The following is an 18,114-nucleotide window of genomic DNA, read 5'->3' on the forward strand; positions in this document are numbered from 1 at the left end:
CATTACCCACTTTGGCACAGATTCAAAGTTTCTCAGTCATATCCATTTTAAACACCACTGTGCAAACAAGTCAGAACAATGTGGGGTGTCATCAGAGTCTAGGAGACAGTCACCTGGGGATAGATCATCTAGGAGCCACCAAGTCCTTGAAAGAACAGGAAATGAGACATGTAGGGAGATGACTAATCTGAAGATTGTCTACATTGGCTTCTTCCAAGGATGCACAGCTGAACCAAATATTAATATCCACTGGCAACCTAGGACAGACAGTGACTGACTCCAATCTTTCCTTCCTTTCTCAAATATGTAGAATACTTACCAGGTACCAGGAGTTTTACCAGATACAGGGATAGCTGGTTAATACAGCACTCACGTGGCCTTGAGCAACTTACAGTCTAATGGGAAGGACAGACAATTAAATGCTGCAAGTGACTTATAGGGCGACTTTTTTTTTAAAATTAATTTATTTATTTATTTATTTTTGGCTGTGTTGGGTCTTCATTTCTGTGTGAGGGCTTTCTCTAGTTGTGGCAAGCGGGGGCCACTCTTCATCGCGTTGTGCGGGCCTCTCACTATCGCGGCCTCTCTTGTTGCGGAGCACAGGCTCCAGACGCGCAGGCTCAGTAGTTGTGGCTCACGGGCCTAGTTGCTCCGCGGCATGTGGGATCTTCCCAGACCAGGGCTCGAACCCGTGTCCCCTGCATTGGCAGGCAGATTCTCAACCACTGCACCACCAGGGAAGCCCCACGACTTTGGAAGTAGAAATGTATACTTAATATTTGTGTATTTCACTGTATGTAAATTATACCTCAGTTTTAAAAAACAGAAATTAAAAAAAAAGAATCACTTAAAAGTGGTACTGGAAATCCAGGCAGGGTATTATCAGAGCACCAAAATAGAGATGACTTGTGGAAGATATAAAGCAGATGTCAGATTAATAAAACCATGAAAGAGCCAATGCACCTCCAACCCATGAAAGCAGAAAGAGGCTCTTCAAAAAAGTGAACTTTCTAATTAGAACACCAGAATAACCTCAAGTTCAGAGACAGCAGGGACAGGGAGAAGGAACTGGTATGATGGTGAACTGGTAATTAATTCATGAGCCACAAACATCTGCACCCATTTTCTGCCTTAGAAGTGGTGGGTCCTATTTTTTCCCCAAGTGAAAATTTTGAGTAAAGCTTATTGCTTATCAAATAAAATGAGATTTATGATACATGAGTCTTCCATAGAAGGCCCTGGAGTCAGAGAGAGTAGCCATTGCGCACTTTCCCGCTCCCACCCTCAAAACCATTAGAGCTAGGACCACTGTAACCAAATCTCCATTTACTCCTAAGAAAGCAGGGATTCTCACATGGCCTGGGGAAATATATCCAAACTACTAATTCTAAACAGATGAGACTCTCATGTAAAAAAATAACGGGCAATTGAAAATCATGAAACAAATGAGGAAAACCAGCAGAAGTGTCATCCAATGCTACAAATAAATGAACAAACTCCTGATGAAAGAGTTAATCAGGAAAGAAAAGAACTTTAAAATATGATAGTTGGTATACTCAGAGGAAGTCAAGAAGTTATCACATTTACAGAAATAAAAGCATTCTATAAAAAGAAAGAGTTCTTGGAAATTAAAATTATGATTGATGAAATTTAAAAAAAAATTTCAACAGATGGACTGAAGAGCAGAATAGGTATGAATGAAGATCAAATTAGTGAACAGGAAGATTGTGTTAGGGCAGTCTCCCATATTCAGTGAATAAAGGCAAAGAAGATGATGAGAATAAGATAAATACTGAGCCATGGAGGCTACAGGCAAGCTTTTAGAAATTGCCTACCATACATTCCAGAAGAGATAAATAGAAAGAACTGAGAGAACTAAACAATCAAAGAATTAAAGAAAAAATGTCTCTGCTGAAGAAAGGCTCAAATCTACAAATTGAAAGGGCCCAATGAGTGCTGGGCAAGAATGATGAATGATGAAATTTCTGAATTCCAAGGATAGACAGAAAATCCCCAAAGCTTAGGTTGTCATGGGAGACACATCACCTGGAAGGAATTGGTAATCAAATTAGCCTGTGGTTCTCATCTGTAATACTAATACAGAAGACAAAATTCTGAGGAAAAATTATTCTGAATCCAGATTCTAGACACCATGACCCTATCATTTAATTATTTTGAATTCAGAATTCTCAACTCAGTTAATCTTTAAGTCAATGATGAGAGCAAAATCAAGATATATTTGGACATGCAAGGATTCTGAAAGTTTATCATCCAGGAATAGTTTCTGAAAGAGATACGATGTACCAGAAGATGAAGAAGAGGAGGAGGGGGAAGAAGAGGAGGAGGGGGAGGAAGGGGAGGAGGAAGAGGAGGGGGAGGGGGAGAAGGCAAAAGAAGGGGAGGAGGAGGGGGGAGGAGGAGGGGGAAGAGAAGGAGGGGGAGGAGGAAGAGGGTGAAACAGGAAGACGTAGGGCACAAAAACCAGCAGTTAGTAAAGAAACCAGTAAAACCTGCAGCTAAGTCCACTGCAAAACAATTGAATACACTATTTCTAATTTGAAGATTGCACTATTTACCAAGGTCAGTGATATGAGGCTTCACTGTTGGCTGGTATTTATCAAGCAGAGTGTAGCTCCATCAGCCTTCACAGCTGCTGTGGGCTTCCTCAGCAATTGTGTCAGTCATGGTTAGAGGCGCCCCACTTCTCCTCAGGGCTGTGGGTGGCTGCAAGGGTCTTCAGGCTGATTCTAGGTCCGGAAATGGGCTGTCAGCAGGCTTCCTTTTGGGGTTTGTGGAACAAACAGACCAACAGCTGAGGCTTCCTCAAGTGAGGCAGGTGACTGTGTGTGTGTGTGTGTGTGTGTGTGTGTGTGTGAGAGAGAGAGAGAGAGAGAGAGAGAGAGAGAGAGAGAGGGAGAGAATTGGGTGACAGAGCCCCAGTCTCGCTTGGTGTTGCCCCTGCCTCCTGAGATCAGGGGGAGGATGGTTGAATTCTATGCCAGCTGCTCCCTGAACTTCAATTGGAGTGCCTGAAGTTTGCTTCCAAATCCAAATCTTCCGCCCCTCCAGCTTCTGCTGGTGGGATCACAGGATGTCTGAGTCCCGTCAGAGCGCCCTTGCCAGTGCAAAATGAGGAGGGAGGGCCTGCTCTACTGAGCCATCACTTCCCACCCATGTTTGCTTTGCTTTTCTGAGAACGCTGGTGTCCTGGATGGGTGACACGTCAGACAGCACAGCTTCTAGCACAGCCATGTACAGCAGCCGATAGTCTACTTGTAACCCACGCTCCACAAACTAACTCCAGGTAGGGTGTTTGGTTTGTGTGTGTGTTCTGGAGGAGGGAGAGGCATGCTGAGGAAGGCAGAATAATCCTGCTGTTTCTCACATGGCAACAAAGTGTCTGAGAGTCATTGAGCTTTTAAGAATGATAAGTCTGGGGCTTCCCTGGTGGCGCAGTGGTTAAGAATCCGCCTGCCAATACAGGGGACACGGGTTCGAGCCCTGGTCAGGGAAGATCTCACATGCCGCAGAGCAACTAAGCCCGTGTGCCACAACTACTGAGCCTGCGCTCTAGAGCCCACGTGCCGCAACTACTGAAGCCCATGTGCCTAGAGCCCGTGCTCCACAAGAGAAGCCAATGAGAAGCCCGCACACCGCAACGAAGAGTAGCCCCCACTCGCTACAACTAGAGAAAGCCCACGCACAGCAACAAAGGCCCAAGACAGCCAAAAATAAAAAAAAATTAAAACAAACAAACAAACAAACAAAAAACACAGTGATGGTGGCTTTAAGAATGGTAAGTCTACCAGTACTTGACTTATAGACAATCATCAGCAGGGCATTTCTCCATAGAGACAGGTCCCTGTTATCAATCGGACAAATCTGCTTGACAGGACGACTCCATTCCGGAAGGGTCAATGTGGCCCATTTCAGGCGGCCTTGCGGTGTTCTCAGATGTCACGTCAGCTAGGGATAGATGTGTGTGACAAATGTGTGTGAGCGTGGAGTGTGGTGTTACAGAGGGACTGACTTTTATCTGTTTCAAACTATTTTTCAACCAACATCATTCAAAGGCTTCAAACATTTAAATCATTCCTGGTAATGCAAACTTCAGGCAATAAGTTCAACACCGGAGTATATCCAACTCATCAGAATTAGACATTCAAACCATTCCCGGAATACCCACAGATAAGCAGTTTATTTACAATTTGCAAGCCCGCTAGTAGTATGCCCAAGCCAGCCTCTGGGAAAAGCAGTACGTCATTTCTGGTCAGGAGTGTGATGATCAAGCAAGGGACTTTTCCAGGAAAGTTCCAGGGTATATGGTATCCAGCCTCCCTGTCCCTCTTCTCCTTCTGGCTTTATATTTTATCCAGATGAGAACCCACCAGGCAAACCCCAAACTTTACATTGTAAGCAGACACACTGAAGAGCTGCCTGGGGGAAAACGCTAGAGATACTAGGCCAGTGTTCATTTTCTATTTTCCTGCCCTCCTCATCCCCACACCCCTGGCTGCCTCATAGCCCATTCAGGGATCTCTAGGAATCCCATCCATTTGTGTCTCGGGGGTTGGGGGATGGGGCTTTCCAAGGGACCTTTCCTATAATTCTGATTTCCCAGGATCCAAAATTGATTTGGGGAGCCCTACATGTTAGTGCCTGCCTGAAATAAAAATTGGTACTTACATTTTTTTCTCATTGATTTTTAAAATCATTTAAATCATGTTTAAATGTACAGTTCAGCGGCATACATTCACCTTGTTTTGCAACCATCAGCACGACCCACCCACAGAGTTTTTTCATCTTGCAAAATTGAAACTCTCTACTCATTAAACATCAACTTCCCATTCCCCTCTCCCCCAAGCCCCTGGCAACCACACTTCTACTTTCTGTCTCTATGAATTTGACTACTCTAAGTAACTCACATAAGTGGACACTTACAGTACTTATCCTATTTTTTTTTTTTTTTTTTTGGCCATGAGGCTTGTGGGATTTTGGTTCCCTGACCAAGGATAGAACCCAGGACCCTAGGCAGAGAGAGGGCGGAGTCCTAAACCCTGGACTGCCAGGGAATTTCCAGTACTTGTCCTTTTTTAACTGGCTTATTTCACTTAGCGTAATGCCCTCAAGGTTCATCCACAGTATAGCATGTGTCAGAATTTACTTCCTTTTAAAGGCTGAATAATATTCCATTGTATGGCTCTACCACATTTTGTTTATCCATTCATCCTTTGATGGATATTTGGGTTGTTTCCACCCTCTGGCTCTTGTGAATAATGCTGTTGTGAGCATGGGTGTTCTTTGTTGTCACTGAATGTTTTGATTGTGTAGCAAGACGCATTAAGATGGACTTCAATATTTCTTAACCTTTGATGACGGGAAACAGGAACAAATCGGGAAGCTCTCTGGATTATGTATACCTGCTTGATGTCCTTTAAGATCACTTCCACGATATTGGTCAGTAATCTCAATATTTTAGGTAGGTTTTAAATATTTTGTCTAATCACATGAAGGCTCACTGATGAGTAAATTACTATAAAAAAACTTTTTAAAAAGTTAGAAGTTATTTTTTTAAGTGTGGAAAATGGTAATTTTTCTGGAGAGCCAGGAAACTGGCAATTTGGTGGCCCGAAGCCTGAAGAAGCAGATTGTAGTGAACAATATGTACACAGATGAGGAAAATAAAATGCTTTGAACTGGTAAAAAGTGTACTATGCATTTTTTTCCCAACAATTCCTACATAGTGGTTCTGGAGTAAATCTGAAAATATTATAAAACCTGCACAGGGCCTTCCCTGGCAGTCCAGTGGTTAAGAGTCTGTGCTTCCACTGCAGGGTGTGCAGGTTTGATCCCTGGTGGGGGAACCAAGATCCCGCATACCGCACAGCGCAGCCAAGAAAACAAAACAAAACAAAACAAAAAACCCCTAAAAATCTGAACATTGTGTTAATAAGTACAAATAGTAACTTGAAGTGTGCATATAATTTAAAACAATTTTAAATTACATGTATTTTAATTTTTTTTTACCCTACCTCCCATCTCTTTTAGTGGACATTTTTGTGGAGGCCACGTGGCAAATCTAATCCAATGCAATTCTCAAAGCTATCTGGTTCACTGATGGCATTCGCTCCTGTTTGAAAGCACTTCTGCATACTTAATTGGGTGTATGTGTGTATCTCTGGCCATTTTACTGGGATTTGGGAAGCAGGGGAGAGAGATCTTTCAGGGTTTATGATGCCATCTTGAAACCAAAAGTCAATTTTTTCTTAGATGAAGTTATTAAAATCTTGATATCATGGAAAAAAAGAGCTCTCTCTAAATTCTCTTTTAGAAGATATTTGTGTATTGGCCGTGCTCTCTTAAAAGAAGAACATTTTTCTTAAGCTAAATATTTTCTCAGCAATAATCTCATTGCTCCAAATTTAACACTGGTTCAATATTCTCTTTTAATTCTAGTGACAAATACTGATGAGGAGATAATTTTTCATTCTGTGATTCCATGAACTCACCATTGGGTAGGATGTAGTTTTTTTTTTTTTTTTTTTGCAAAAAAATATTTGTTTGAAAGCAAAAAATGAGCCAATAAAAAGAACTGATGAAAGTCACACAATCTAATGTAGAATATGAGTATAATGTATTTAAAAATTTTTTAAATTTAAAAAACATGGTTCATGCAAACATAAAATGAAAACTTAAAAAAAAAAAAGAAAAAAAAAAAGAAAACTTATCTAAGATTTTATTTAACCAATTCATGAGGGACTCAGCAAGATGTTGACTTTAAAGGAGAACTAGTAAGATAATAAGGTTTAAAGGAAAATTTGAAGAACATATATGTATATATATTAGATATATTTCAGAAATTAATTTGCTAATAGATGCAAAACTGGGTAACTGATCTAATTAGGTTTATCTTATTTTTTATCTGGCAGAAATCACCCGTATCTCTACTGGAAAAATTAACTTGCATTGCTATGGACAAGAATCTTTTGCATTATCATCAACTTTCTGCAAGTTAACTTTACCCCTACAGAGTTATAAATAGCCTAGTCAATAGAAAGTCCATCAAAGGTGCACAACCCTCTAGAATCAATCTCCAGAAGGGCTACTACACAGCACCCAGCACCCCACTGAAAAGACACCCAGTAATCTCTTTTGCCCATTTCCAAGTTTTGGATATTTTTCCCTGACATCACCAATTAAAAAAAAAAAACTTATACACATATATACACAAATGTATTTAAACTTATTTATTTTTCAGGGGAGCATGGCAGAGAAGGAGAGGTATAGGTTGGCTTAAAAATGTCTCGAATGTATTTTTGTTGAAACAGTGACATGATTTCAAAGTTCATGGAGAGCGGAGCTTAACAAAGAAACTGTCTAAATAATAGGAGATAGTTTGCAGTACTTGCACTGTCCATCTCCTACTCCCCAAAGCAGGCTCTTATCTTTGCTGAGCAAAAAATAATTAGCAAGAAAGCCTGCTGCAAAAGGGCCTAGGAAGTGTATTTTTAACGACTTCTTTTTAAGGCTGCACAACAAGTTGAGCCCTTATATGGGCGTGTGCACGGGTGGTTAGGGTTAGAGTGGGCTCAAGGCACAGAGAGAAAGCAAGTGAGGATATGGGTGAAGGAGTGGGGGGCTCTGCTCTTGGGGAGCCCTACAGACATCCCGAGCTGAAAGCCTTCAACCTGGAACTTATTTTTTCTCCCCCTGCAGCCTCTCTACCCTAACTTGCCACAATTCCCTTTGTGTTTCTGTCTCAGTGACTCCTGCCGCCATCAACCCAGTTGCCCAAACCAAAAGTTTCGGTGACATCTGTAATTTCTCTTTCCTTGTCCACCACAGTCCACTGGCCATAAAATCCAGTGGATTCCACCCAATACCACTGTCATTTGCCACTTCTCTCCACACTCATTGTCAATGCCCTGCTCCTGGACGTGTCCTCTCTTGTCTGGAACCCTGAAGCAGCTGCAGGCAGTCTCCCTGCCTCCTCAGACCCAATCCCAATCCCACAGAGCCGACCCTGGGAGCCTTTCCTGATGAGGTCGCGCTGCTGAAAACCCCGTGACAGCTTCTGAGCAACCTCCTTGACTTGGTTTATGAAGTCTTCTTTATTTCCGCAGCTCACTGCCGCTCTCCAGCCTTCCGTTCCAATCTGAGGAGGTCCTGCTCGCCATTGCTAGAATACACTCTAGTCTGTCTCTTTGTCCACGCCTCTCACCGCTTAGATTCCTCTCCCGCGCCCTTCTCACTCTCAGGTCTTCGCTTACTTCTTCCTGAAGCCTCCCTGACGCCCCAAGCTGAGTGTCCTCGGAGCAGCAGGAAGTCCTGCCAGCTCTCGCGCCCCAGACGGTCTTGTCGCCTGGTCAAGCCTGTCGCCCCTAGGTGGCCTGGGCCGGCGGCTTCTCGCCCTTGGAGCTCCAGCCACCTCACCCGGCTCGCTTTCAGCTCCTGGAAGACTCCCGCTCCTTCTGCCCCTCATCCCTCTTCCTTTGCCACCCCGGGGGTGCCTCCCTGAGCTCCCGACCGCCTTGGATCCCGCGATCGTTCCACACGCTTAGAGCACGGGGGACGTTTCCTTCTGGCACAGTCCGGGACTCTACGTTCAGCTGTGTCACTAAGCCGGACCCGCAGCGTGTCCCCGGGCCCCCCGCGTGCCCGTCGCGCAGCAGGTGGCACGGCCAGGTGAAGCCGCGAGTGGCTGAACGAGCGTCTGCCGCGGCGCGCGGGCCTGGCGGGGAGGAAGGGCCCGCGCGCCGCCGCCGCCGCTGCCGCTCCCCGGGACCCCGCGGAGCCCTCAGCTCTCTAGCTTGGCGCCGGAAGCGGCCCGCCCGGCCCCCTCCCCGGGGCGCCCGCCGCCTTATCTCGGCGCCTTGGGGCCGCAGGAGGAGTCGCGGGCGCGCCGGGAGGGAGGCGGCGGCGGCGGCGGCATGGCCCGAGGGCCCCGGGGCGCCGGCTTCCCGCCTGGGCGCCTGCTGCCGCTCCTGCAGCTGCTCAGCCTGGCACTCGGCGTGCCCCGGGCGCCGGGCGCGGACGGTGAGTGCAGGCGGGGAGCAGGCGCGGCGCGGGAGCGGGGAGCGGCGGCCCGAACGACGCCGGGCGCGCCCCGGACGCTCCCCCGCCCCTGGGCCGGGCTGGCGCGGAGCCCGGTAGCGGGGCGCAGGTGGGGGATCGGAGGGCGGGGCTCCGAGAAGCGGGAGGGCCTCCCGGGCGGGCTTCCCCGCCTCCGGCCCGGTCCGGGGCTGCGGAAGACAAGTGCGCAGCGGCCCTGCCCGCGCCCCCGGGGGACCTGGCGCGAGTGGGTACCGGGCGCGAGCGAGGGGGGCCCCCCAGGAGAGCCGCGCCCGGCGCGCGAGGGCGTGGAAGGGCGTTCCGCCTGCACTGTCACGCTTCCGGCCCGGCTGTGGCTTTTCCGCGACGAATTCTTGACCCGGAGCAGTTGTCTTTCTACCTTTTAATTTTTTCCCTTTGATGAAGAAGCAGATGCTAATACGGTGAGGAAGAAGTGTAAGGAAGTTTATGGGAATAAAGCAATCATTAAGCCATTCATTCAACAGATGAATGGTCCTTGAATAGTTTCCCTGTGAAGGATGTGAGGTCCTGTGCTGGTCCTCACTGAGCTCATATTCTGCAGAAGACAGACAAGCAAATAAGCCATTTCTAGGCAGCTGGAGTAGTTTTTATTCCCCTTGCAGAACGCAGTGTTGAACGTGGTACGAGTTACGCAGAGGATTCAGACATGGAGGGGAGGTGGCATTTACTCAAATAACTGTAATAAAGGCAGAACGCCATCAGTGCTCTGAAGAGGTGGGTGGTCAGAGGAGGGAAAGACCACTTCTGACCAAGGGAATCTGGTGGCCTCATGGATGAGGTGACCTTTGAACTGGGCCAACAACGATTGGTAATATTTGGATATGGGAAGAGGAGGAAAAGGCATCCCAACTCATAGCAGAGGGCACAGTCAGCTCTCCACGAATATGTGTAGAATGAATGAATTCCAGGTGGAGGGGACAAGGTGAGGAACCACACGAAGGCACGAAAGCATGGGGGCTGTGTTTCAGTTTGACTGGTGTGTAGGAGGTGCGTGGGAAATAGGGGCAGAAAAGCAGATTGGATTTAACCAGAAGGCAGAGTGTTGTGATCGGCAGACCAAGGCATTTAGACTTAGTTGTTCCTGGGCAGTGAGTAGCCATTGGAAATCACTGCAGCTTTTAGTACAGGGAGTGATGTAAATACTGGTATAAGAAAAGCTTCTAGCTTCCCTCATAAAATGAAACGCTCCTGTAGTGGATGGCAAATTCTATGTAAGGAGGTATGAGGGGACTTTGTGGCTCAGACTCCTGTTCCCCTCAATTCTCTTTACCTTGGGACTTTTACCATCACTGGACGGTGTTTTTCTTGACAGCCGAACCTTCTGGAGTGGCCATTTTAATACATCAGATGCTCTGGTGGGCTTTCTAGCTTCCTTCTCTAACTTGGTCTCCCACGGCAGTGTGCATAAAAGCTTGCAGGTGCTTGGAGCCTATTTCAGAATCTTTGTGTTAAGACTGTAGCCTAGGAAACTGTCCACTGGGGTCCCATTGGCTTGCTGGCCTGAGATGGTTGAACAAAGTAACTACCTAAGGCCATCCATCTGCAACTGCTTAATGGCTGTGGGGTGAATTTTGGGAAATGGAAGCCGGGGTTGCCTGGTTGAGCCTCCTCTCCTTACGCAGGCATTTTCCCATCATTTACAACCATGTAGAACCTGGTTTGATTAAGGGCAGGTTTCCTTGCAGTGGTCAATGTGGGAACTGACTGGATGCTTAGGGCCATTGAGGAAGTTGTAATATCTGTTCTAGAAGTTCTGAGGCCAGAAGACTGGCCCCACAGTCATGACAGCGGGAGATGAGGACTGCATGTAGGTGATAAGGTGGAAAGGGAACTAGAAGGACTTAATGACAGATGTTAAGGTGCAAGGGAACAGAAGAGGGAAGATGGAACACTAAGGGTTTAGGACTGGGTGACTTGGGTTATGTGGGTCTATGGGAGGAGAAAAAAAGATTTTGGAAGAAAGATGCCTAGTTGTTTTGGAGATCCTGAATCCTCTCTTTTGGAGAGATGAAACCAGCAGGGAGTTGAGACTGTGGACAGTAAGTGTGTGCAAATGATGGAGACTCGATGGTCACTTGAAGCCTTGAGGTTGATAAGAGTAAGAGGACCAAGGACAGATTCCTGGAAAGACTAAGTTCAGATGGTAGATGCACATGGAGGAGAAAGAGCAGTGGCCACATAGATCGGAGGAAGACCGGGCTAGTAGAGCATCAAGGAAACCAGGGGAAGGGGAGCCAAGTGAGTGGAGACTGAGAACCAGGCTTTGGATGTGGTGACTCTGTCAGTGGAAGCCAGAGCTAGCAGAGCAGTGAAGGTGAGAGCCAGATGCAGAGGGCTCAAGTGAGTGCAGGCCTTTGGTTGCAGAGTAGGTATTCTTTAAAGAAGATAGAAGGAAAGAGAAGATAGCATTCAGTTGGGCTGGCCAGGTCAGTGCAAGAAATTTTTTTGCTGGGGGCAGTGGTAAAGCAGACTCCGGCACGAATGAGGGGAATTATTGGGTAGAGGGAGAAACTGAAAATGGAAAAATAAAGGAGATATTTATTGGAGCAGGTCAAAAAGCAAAGTTGGTCTACAAGTGGGAAAGTTCGATAGGGAGAGGGGAGGGAAGGGGAAGAATGGAGAACAACTCTTCCCTTCCCCCACAGCTAGCTACTTAGTGCTGTTCATTTTTCAAAAGCAGCCCAATTGTCCTCCCTCCTGGAAGCCCCTGTGTACCGTATTACACGGGCCACTACACACTTACTTATATACATACATATTTATAAGGTACCCTTGCTCTATACACTTACACCATATTGCAATGTAATTGTTTACTAGACTAAGAGCTCCTTGTGAGTAGGGACTGTGGCTTGTATTAGGAATCTGGTATGGAAATAAACGAAGACCACTCAAATGAGAACAGGCAAAGGCTGTTCATTCAGAGCTTGCTCTAGCAAAGAGTCAGCGATCATCATTTACATTTGTCAGAGACTCACAGGCAGGCCGGGGAGTGTAAAATCTTTACAGTGGAACAGAAAGGAAGGTTTCAGGTATGCCTGGGTTGGCTGGAGGATGTTGCCATGAGGAAGCTGGAGATAGCTTCTCTCTGACAGCAGGTATCTCGTGTGATTGGTTAGGGGAGTGTATTTGGCTTTCTCTGATTGGTCCTAAGTTTGAAGCGTGGGCAAAAATTATGGAAGCTGTCCAATATTGATTAAATCCTGACCACTTGGGACTTATTGCTACAGAGGTTGTGGTTTGACTTCCTAGACCGATGGCTGCAGATTGTGGGTCAGAGTTCTATTTTTATGTGTGGTCAGGGGTTGTCCATTTGTATATTCAGTCTCTCACGGTAACATTGCTGAATTACATTTAATTGTTATCCAAGACGTTTTCAGGGAGGAGAGAGTGGAGGAGCCAAAGTCAGGTGGCCTGAGTGTGAGGGAAGTGTGAAGTGATAGTTGGTAGAGCAGGAGGGTGTTGGTGGGCGGGCACGGTGCCAAGCCCTAGGGGAACAGAGAGGTTAGGAATGGGCCAGGAGGGTTGGAACCAGTCAGTCCTGTTTCTTAAACTTTTCCTGGCATTGCTCTGAGTCTGGGAGTGGCTGGGGTTTGGGAAGGCCAGAGTGTGGGCAGAGGGCGGGCAGAGGCCTTGAGAGGCTTGGGGAGCGATGGTGGAGAGGGTTGGGGAAGTTGTTAGTGTGTAAAGTGCACCTGACTTCCTGAATCGTGCGTTCCGTGGGCTTGGTCTTCACTCCGTCATCATGAATCACAGCAGCGTACTCCCTGTTCAGAGTGAGGAAGAGGAGGAAAGAGGGGAAACGGAGCGGGTGCGTGGTTTTGGAGTGACTTACAGTTGCTCAAAGTACTGGAGCAGGATTAGAGCCAGTGAAGACGATCCCCGCCATGGCCTGTGTTCCCCCTCCAAGGACTTGGCCCTGGGCACATCCTCAGCTTCTGGTCAAATCCTAAAATGGGCTCCTAGGTCTCTGCAGCCAAAGGTGGCAAGAGGCCTATTGGCCTTAGCTCTGCAGAGGAGACAGGGGGGTTGAATTGCATGGATCTTAAAAAAAAAAGGTATTCAGCTTGCTCGAGAATGTGAGGCAGCCTGTTCACGTGTGACATTCAGGACATAAACCTAGGGTGTGGCTGCTTTGCTCAGAGCTCAAAAGCATGGACACTGGGCTGCTCGGCATGGGTTGGTTCCTAGTCTGGAGGCCAGGTGTGGGACCCCCTCTGCAAGTTGGTCTTGGTCAAACAGGACAATGGTCAGAAGAGGGCAAAAGAGCAAAAGCAGCTGTGGGCTGATAACCGTTTTACACAAGGAAAGGTTCTGGGTTCCTGATGGGGGATGGCAGCCCTGGGTTGGGGAGGAGAAGGGGACTGGATGATGGGTCCCATTGCCCCACAAGGATTATACTGCTTGAAAGAGTAGAGTGCTCTCTGTCTTGGCAGATTTTTATTTTATTTTAAAAATATTTTATTTATTTATTTATTTATTTTCTTTTTGGATGCATCGTGTCAGTTGCGGCATGCGGGATCTTTCGTTGTGGCGCAGGCTCCTCGTTGTGGCGCGTGGGCTTCTCTCTAGTTGTGGCACGCAGGCTCAGTAGTTGTGGCACAGGCTTAGTTGCCCCACTGCATGTGGGATCTTAGTTCCCCGACCAGGGATGGAACCCGCGTCCCCTGCATTGGAAGGCGGATTCTTTACCACTGGACCACCAGGGAAGTCCTTTGGCAGATTTTTAAAGCACAGGCTATGTTTTTGTTTTTGTTTTTTTCTGTGAGGGATGTTGGAGAGGAGGTCTCTCAGGTTCCTTCTGTCTCTGGAATTCGATGCCGTCTCTTACAAGCAATGCAATTTTCCATAGTATTGCAGAAGACTTGGGAATACTTTCTCTTCCTGAGCTTTGTGCCCCTTTGCTTATTTCCTCAGGTCATTGGATCTGTTTCCACATGTCTCCACGAGTTTGAGAGACAGGATCTCAGAAAGGTTGTGCAGTGGGCTTGTTTGGTCTGACCGTGAATGGCTGGGGATGAGATTAAGATTTGAATTCAAGCACTCTATTTGTGCTTTTAACACTTCCTTCTTCCCTTGACAGTGGACAAAAGCTCTTCACTGTTTTCTCACAGTTCAGCTGCTGTTATTTCAAGAGTGCATGTAACTTGTTGCTTGAGTACTGAAATACAGAGCGAGAGGAGCAGTCTCAGGCTGGCAGCCTCCACTCCATCCGGACGGATGTCGAGGTTTACGTGGTGTGCGGGGGAGGGGAGGGAGGGGTGAGCAGGGCTGAAAGGGTGAGGAAGCTGAATTTCCAACTTCTGAGTCAGGTATGACCCAGAAGGCTGGGAGGATGTGGAGGAAGCAGGGAGTGATCATGGAAATGAAGGTATTATGGTTCCCAGAATATCAGCCCCATGCATAGTTGGGCATCTGTCCACACAGCAATGTTGCTTTGGGTTTTTGCATCAATGCAGCTCTCCATCACTCTCTTCATTAGTATAATTGGGAGCTGGCTAGCTGTTAGTACCTTCATTTACTCATTAACAAAGAGCTGTTGAGTGGTTGTATTAATAATGTCTCACATTCTAATTGCTTTATGCGTATTAACTCATTTACTCTTTAATCCTCAAAACAACCATACAAGGTAGGTTTATTATCATCCTCATATTACAGATTTACAGGAAACTGAGGCACAGAGATTATCAAGGATTACCCAGCTAGCAAGTGGCCAAGCTAGGATTGTAGCCCAAGTGATCTCTCTCTCTCTCAACCCTGCTCTGAACCAGTGTGTCTCCTACCAGGCACTGCATCATGCATGACTTGTTTCTAACAACAATAACAATATCTATGGAAAGAGACATAAATATTCATGTAAATTAGCTCTTTGTCTAGTGCTTTGAGCTCATACAGCATTTATATTTCTCATTTAATCTTCGCAACACGATCTCCGTCTTACAGATTAAAACCAGAGCTCTGACAGTTTCATTTGCCTCCGATCACATAATTAGGGAGCAAGAGAGAAGACTCCAACCGAGGTTGAGACACCAAAACCTGTCTGGTCCTCTCATTGTTGGATGTGGTTTTAGCTGGCTTAGTCACTACAGGGTAGAGAAAGGAAGTGAATCTAGGGTGGCAACCCTCAGCTGGGGGACACAATAATAGTAACAAAGAGTACTTGTCAGGCTTTTCCTCCTAGATTTTTGGAGTCCGCACTCTCCTGTTTCTCTGCCAGTAATTCTAGGCATCCCTAGGGCAAGGGGAAGAGGGGGATCCCTCGCCCCTGTAGTAGTCCCCTCAGTTACTGTGTGGCAGCTACCTCTCTGCTCTCCTGAGCAGAATCTGCTGAAGACAGAAGTCAAGTCATCCTTGACATGGATGTGAAGCTGCTGCCTGACACAGTTCCCACCCCCAGGTTATAAGGAAGGCACAGTGGTCTTGACACAGGCCTGGAAAATTCTTCCCCATTGGGTTATTCTCTCTGTCACGTTGGTCCCATAGCTATGCTGTGCCTCAGTCTAGACTTGGTGAAAGATGTCTTCGGTATTACCTTTTCTTCCCCCAGGATTCTGACGCAAGTCCTTGAGATTGAGGGAGACTTTCAGTGTTGCTGGTACTGTGGTGCATCTGGGAGCTTCTTAGAAATGCAGATTTCCAGGCCCCACCCACACCTACTGAATCAAACTCTCTGGGGATTCTGTTTTAACAAGCTCTCCAAGTAGGATGATCAACTGTCTTGGTTTGCACCGAACTGAGGGGTTTCCTGGGACAGGGGACTTTCAGTATTAAAACTGGGTTGAATTGGTTACTCTGTCTCCAGTGAGTCTGTGTGTTTGTGTGTGTGTATGTGTGTGTGTGTGTGTGAGAGAGAGAGAGAGAGAGAGACAACAGATGTTTATTGTTGTTTTAAGTTGCTAAGTTTTGGAGTAATTCATTATGTAGCAGTAAAAAACTATAAACTAGAAAGGAATAAATATGTAATTAATGTCTGCAAAATTTAACGTTGTTGCAAAATTGCTTTGTAGACTAGTTGTATACATTTATGCTCTTCTCCAGCGATTCTTTCTTTCTTTCTTTCTTTATTTGTTTATTTATTTTTGGCTGTGTTGGTTCTTCGTTTCTGTGTGAGGGCTTTCTCCAGTTGTGGCGAGCGGGGGCCACTCTTCATCGCGGTGCGCGGGCCTCTCACTGTCGCGGCCTCTCGTTGCGGAGCACAGCTCCAGACGCGCAGGCTCAGTAGTTGTGGCACACGGGCTTAGTTGTTCCACGGCATGTGGGATCTTCCCGGACCAGGGCTCAAACCCGTGTCCCTTGCATCGACAGGCAGACTCTCAACCACTGTGCCACCAGGGAAGCCCTCCAGTGATTCTTAACTGAGCTTTTGACCAATGGACACTATTGTGTGGTCAGAAGCAGCCCCCAACCCCACCCCAGCCCCTGCCTTTCCTTGCATTTTTTTTTTTAAAATTTATTATTTATTTATTTATTTATTTATTTATGGCTGTGTTGGGTCTTCGTTTCTGTGCGAGGGCTTTCTCTGGTTGTGGCAAGCGGGGGCCACTCTTCATCGCGGTGCGCGGGCCTCTCACTATCGCGGCCTCTCTTGTTGCGGAGCACAAGCTCCAGACGCGCAGGCTCAGTAGTTGTGGCTCACGGGCCTAGTTGCTCTGCGGCATGTGGGATCTTCCCAGACCAGGGCACGAACCCGTGTGCCCTGCGTTATCAGGCAGATTCTCAACCACTGCGCCACCAGGGAAGCTCCTTTTCCTTGTATTGAGGTTGTGCTTCCTACCCACCCCCCCCTTTTTTTTTTCCCAGAAGACAACTTTGTCTCTCAAGCAATTAGAACTCAGAGGGCCTCCCTACTAGGCCCTGCAGACTGGGCTACTCATGGCTGAACAAGAAGCTTCAGCTGAGGTCCTTCTACCTCTGTAAACCACTTTCTCTTCTGCGGGTGGTCTGGGAAGCCTTTGGTAGACAGGCACACATCTTGTCTTTTTCGCCAGTATGGGAAACAAACATTTATTGAGCCAAACATGACAGGTACTGTCCTTGGGGCTACACTTATGCTAAATTATTCCTAATGGATCATTAAAACAGGTACCCTAAGAATGAAGTGTCAGAACATTAGAGGGAAAGGACTTCAGGGGCCCTTGAATCCCTGCTACTCAAAATGTAGTCCACATGGCAGCTTGTTAGAAATGCAAAATATAGGGTCTCACCCCAGACCAACTCAATCAGAGCCTGTGCTTTAACAAGATCAGAGCCTGTGGGTGGTACTACTCTGCTTCTTAATATTTCGTGTTTATTAGATTCTCTCAACAGTTACATTAAGTAATCATTTTCTATCTAATGTAAGTTTCTGGAACTGGATGGATATAAAAATGCTGCCATCTTTATAAAGATAAATATTCCATATAGGAAAAAAATCAAACATCATTTTATTGTTTATTTCATTAGCATAGTGTTTGTATCAATAGAAAAAAAGAATACAGATACATACATATATATGTATAACCGAATCACTTTGCTGTACACCTGAAACTAACATAATACTGTAAATCAACTATACTTCAAAAAAAAAGTTTAGTGTTTATATCTATTATTGTACTACCCACACACGCTGGGGTGAGTGTTCATCATTATATGGTTGACCACAGCTGGGTTTGTGGAGGTGACCCAGGACCCATTATTTAGAAGGTATTTCCAGGATTTTGGTTGCATGTGATTATGGATTGACAGTGTCCTTATGGTACTGTTTTAAAATGTTGTGTATTAAAATGTTAAAATGGTTAAATAGATTTACCCCATATTGGTGGACATTTCGTATGGGGACCCATTCTCCCTTCAGCTCTGTCTGTTGCCCCTATAATCAGGAGCCTTCCTGGTCTGTTTTCTCCAGGTTGTAAAACTCTATCTTATGCCAGGGTGAGTTAGGGGATCTGAGCATCTAACTACTCCTCCATATTTTCAACTTGTTCCTTAACTCTCAGCCCCTACCCTTTATGCTTGCCTTCTGGGGTGCTAAGTGACTCCATTCCT

General features: G+C 46.4%; 1 protein-coding gene across 1 annotated transcript in view; it reads left to right on the plus strand.

The window, feature by feature from the left end:
• Window positions 1-6,900: 6,900 nt before the first annotated feature.
• The window catches only part of SUSD1 (sushi domain containing 1), a 136,766-nt gene continuing 125,552 nt past the window's right edge, over window positions 6,901-18,114 (plus strand). The window contains exon 1 of the mRNA XM_082469272.1: window positions 6,901-9,036. Within this exon, the coding sequence (XP_082325398.1) occupies window positions 8,931-9,036 (106 nt within the window). The 5' untranslated portion in view covers window positions 6,901-8,930. The remainder of the gene's footprint in view (window positions 9,037-18,114) is intronic.

The sequence above is a fragment of the Balaenoptera physalus genome (genome assembly GCF_965194825.1).
Source record: "Balaenoptera physalus genome assembly, chromosome: 7".
In the NCBI taxonomy this organism is placed as follows: domain Eukaryota; kingdom Metazoa; phylum Chordata; class Mammalia; order Artiodactyla; family Balaenopteridae; genus Balaenoptera; species Balaenoptera physalus.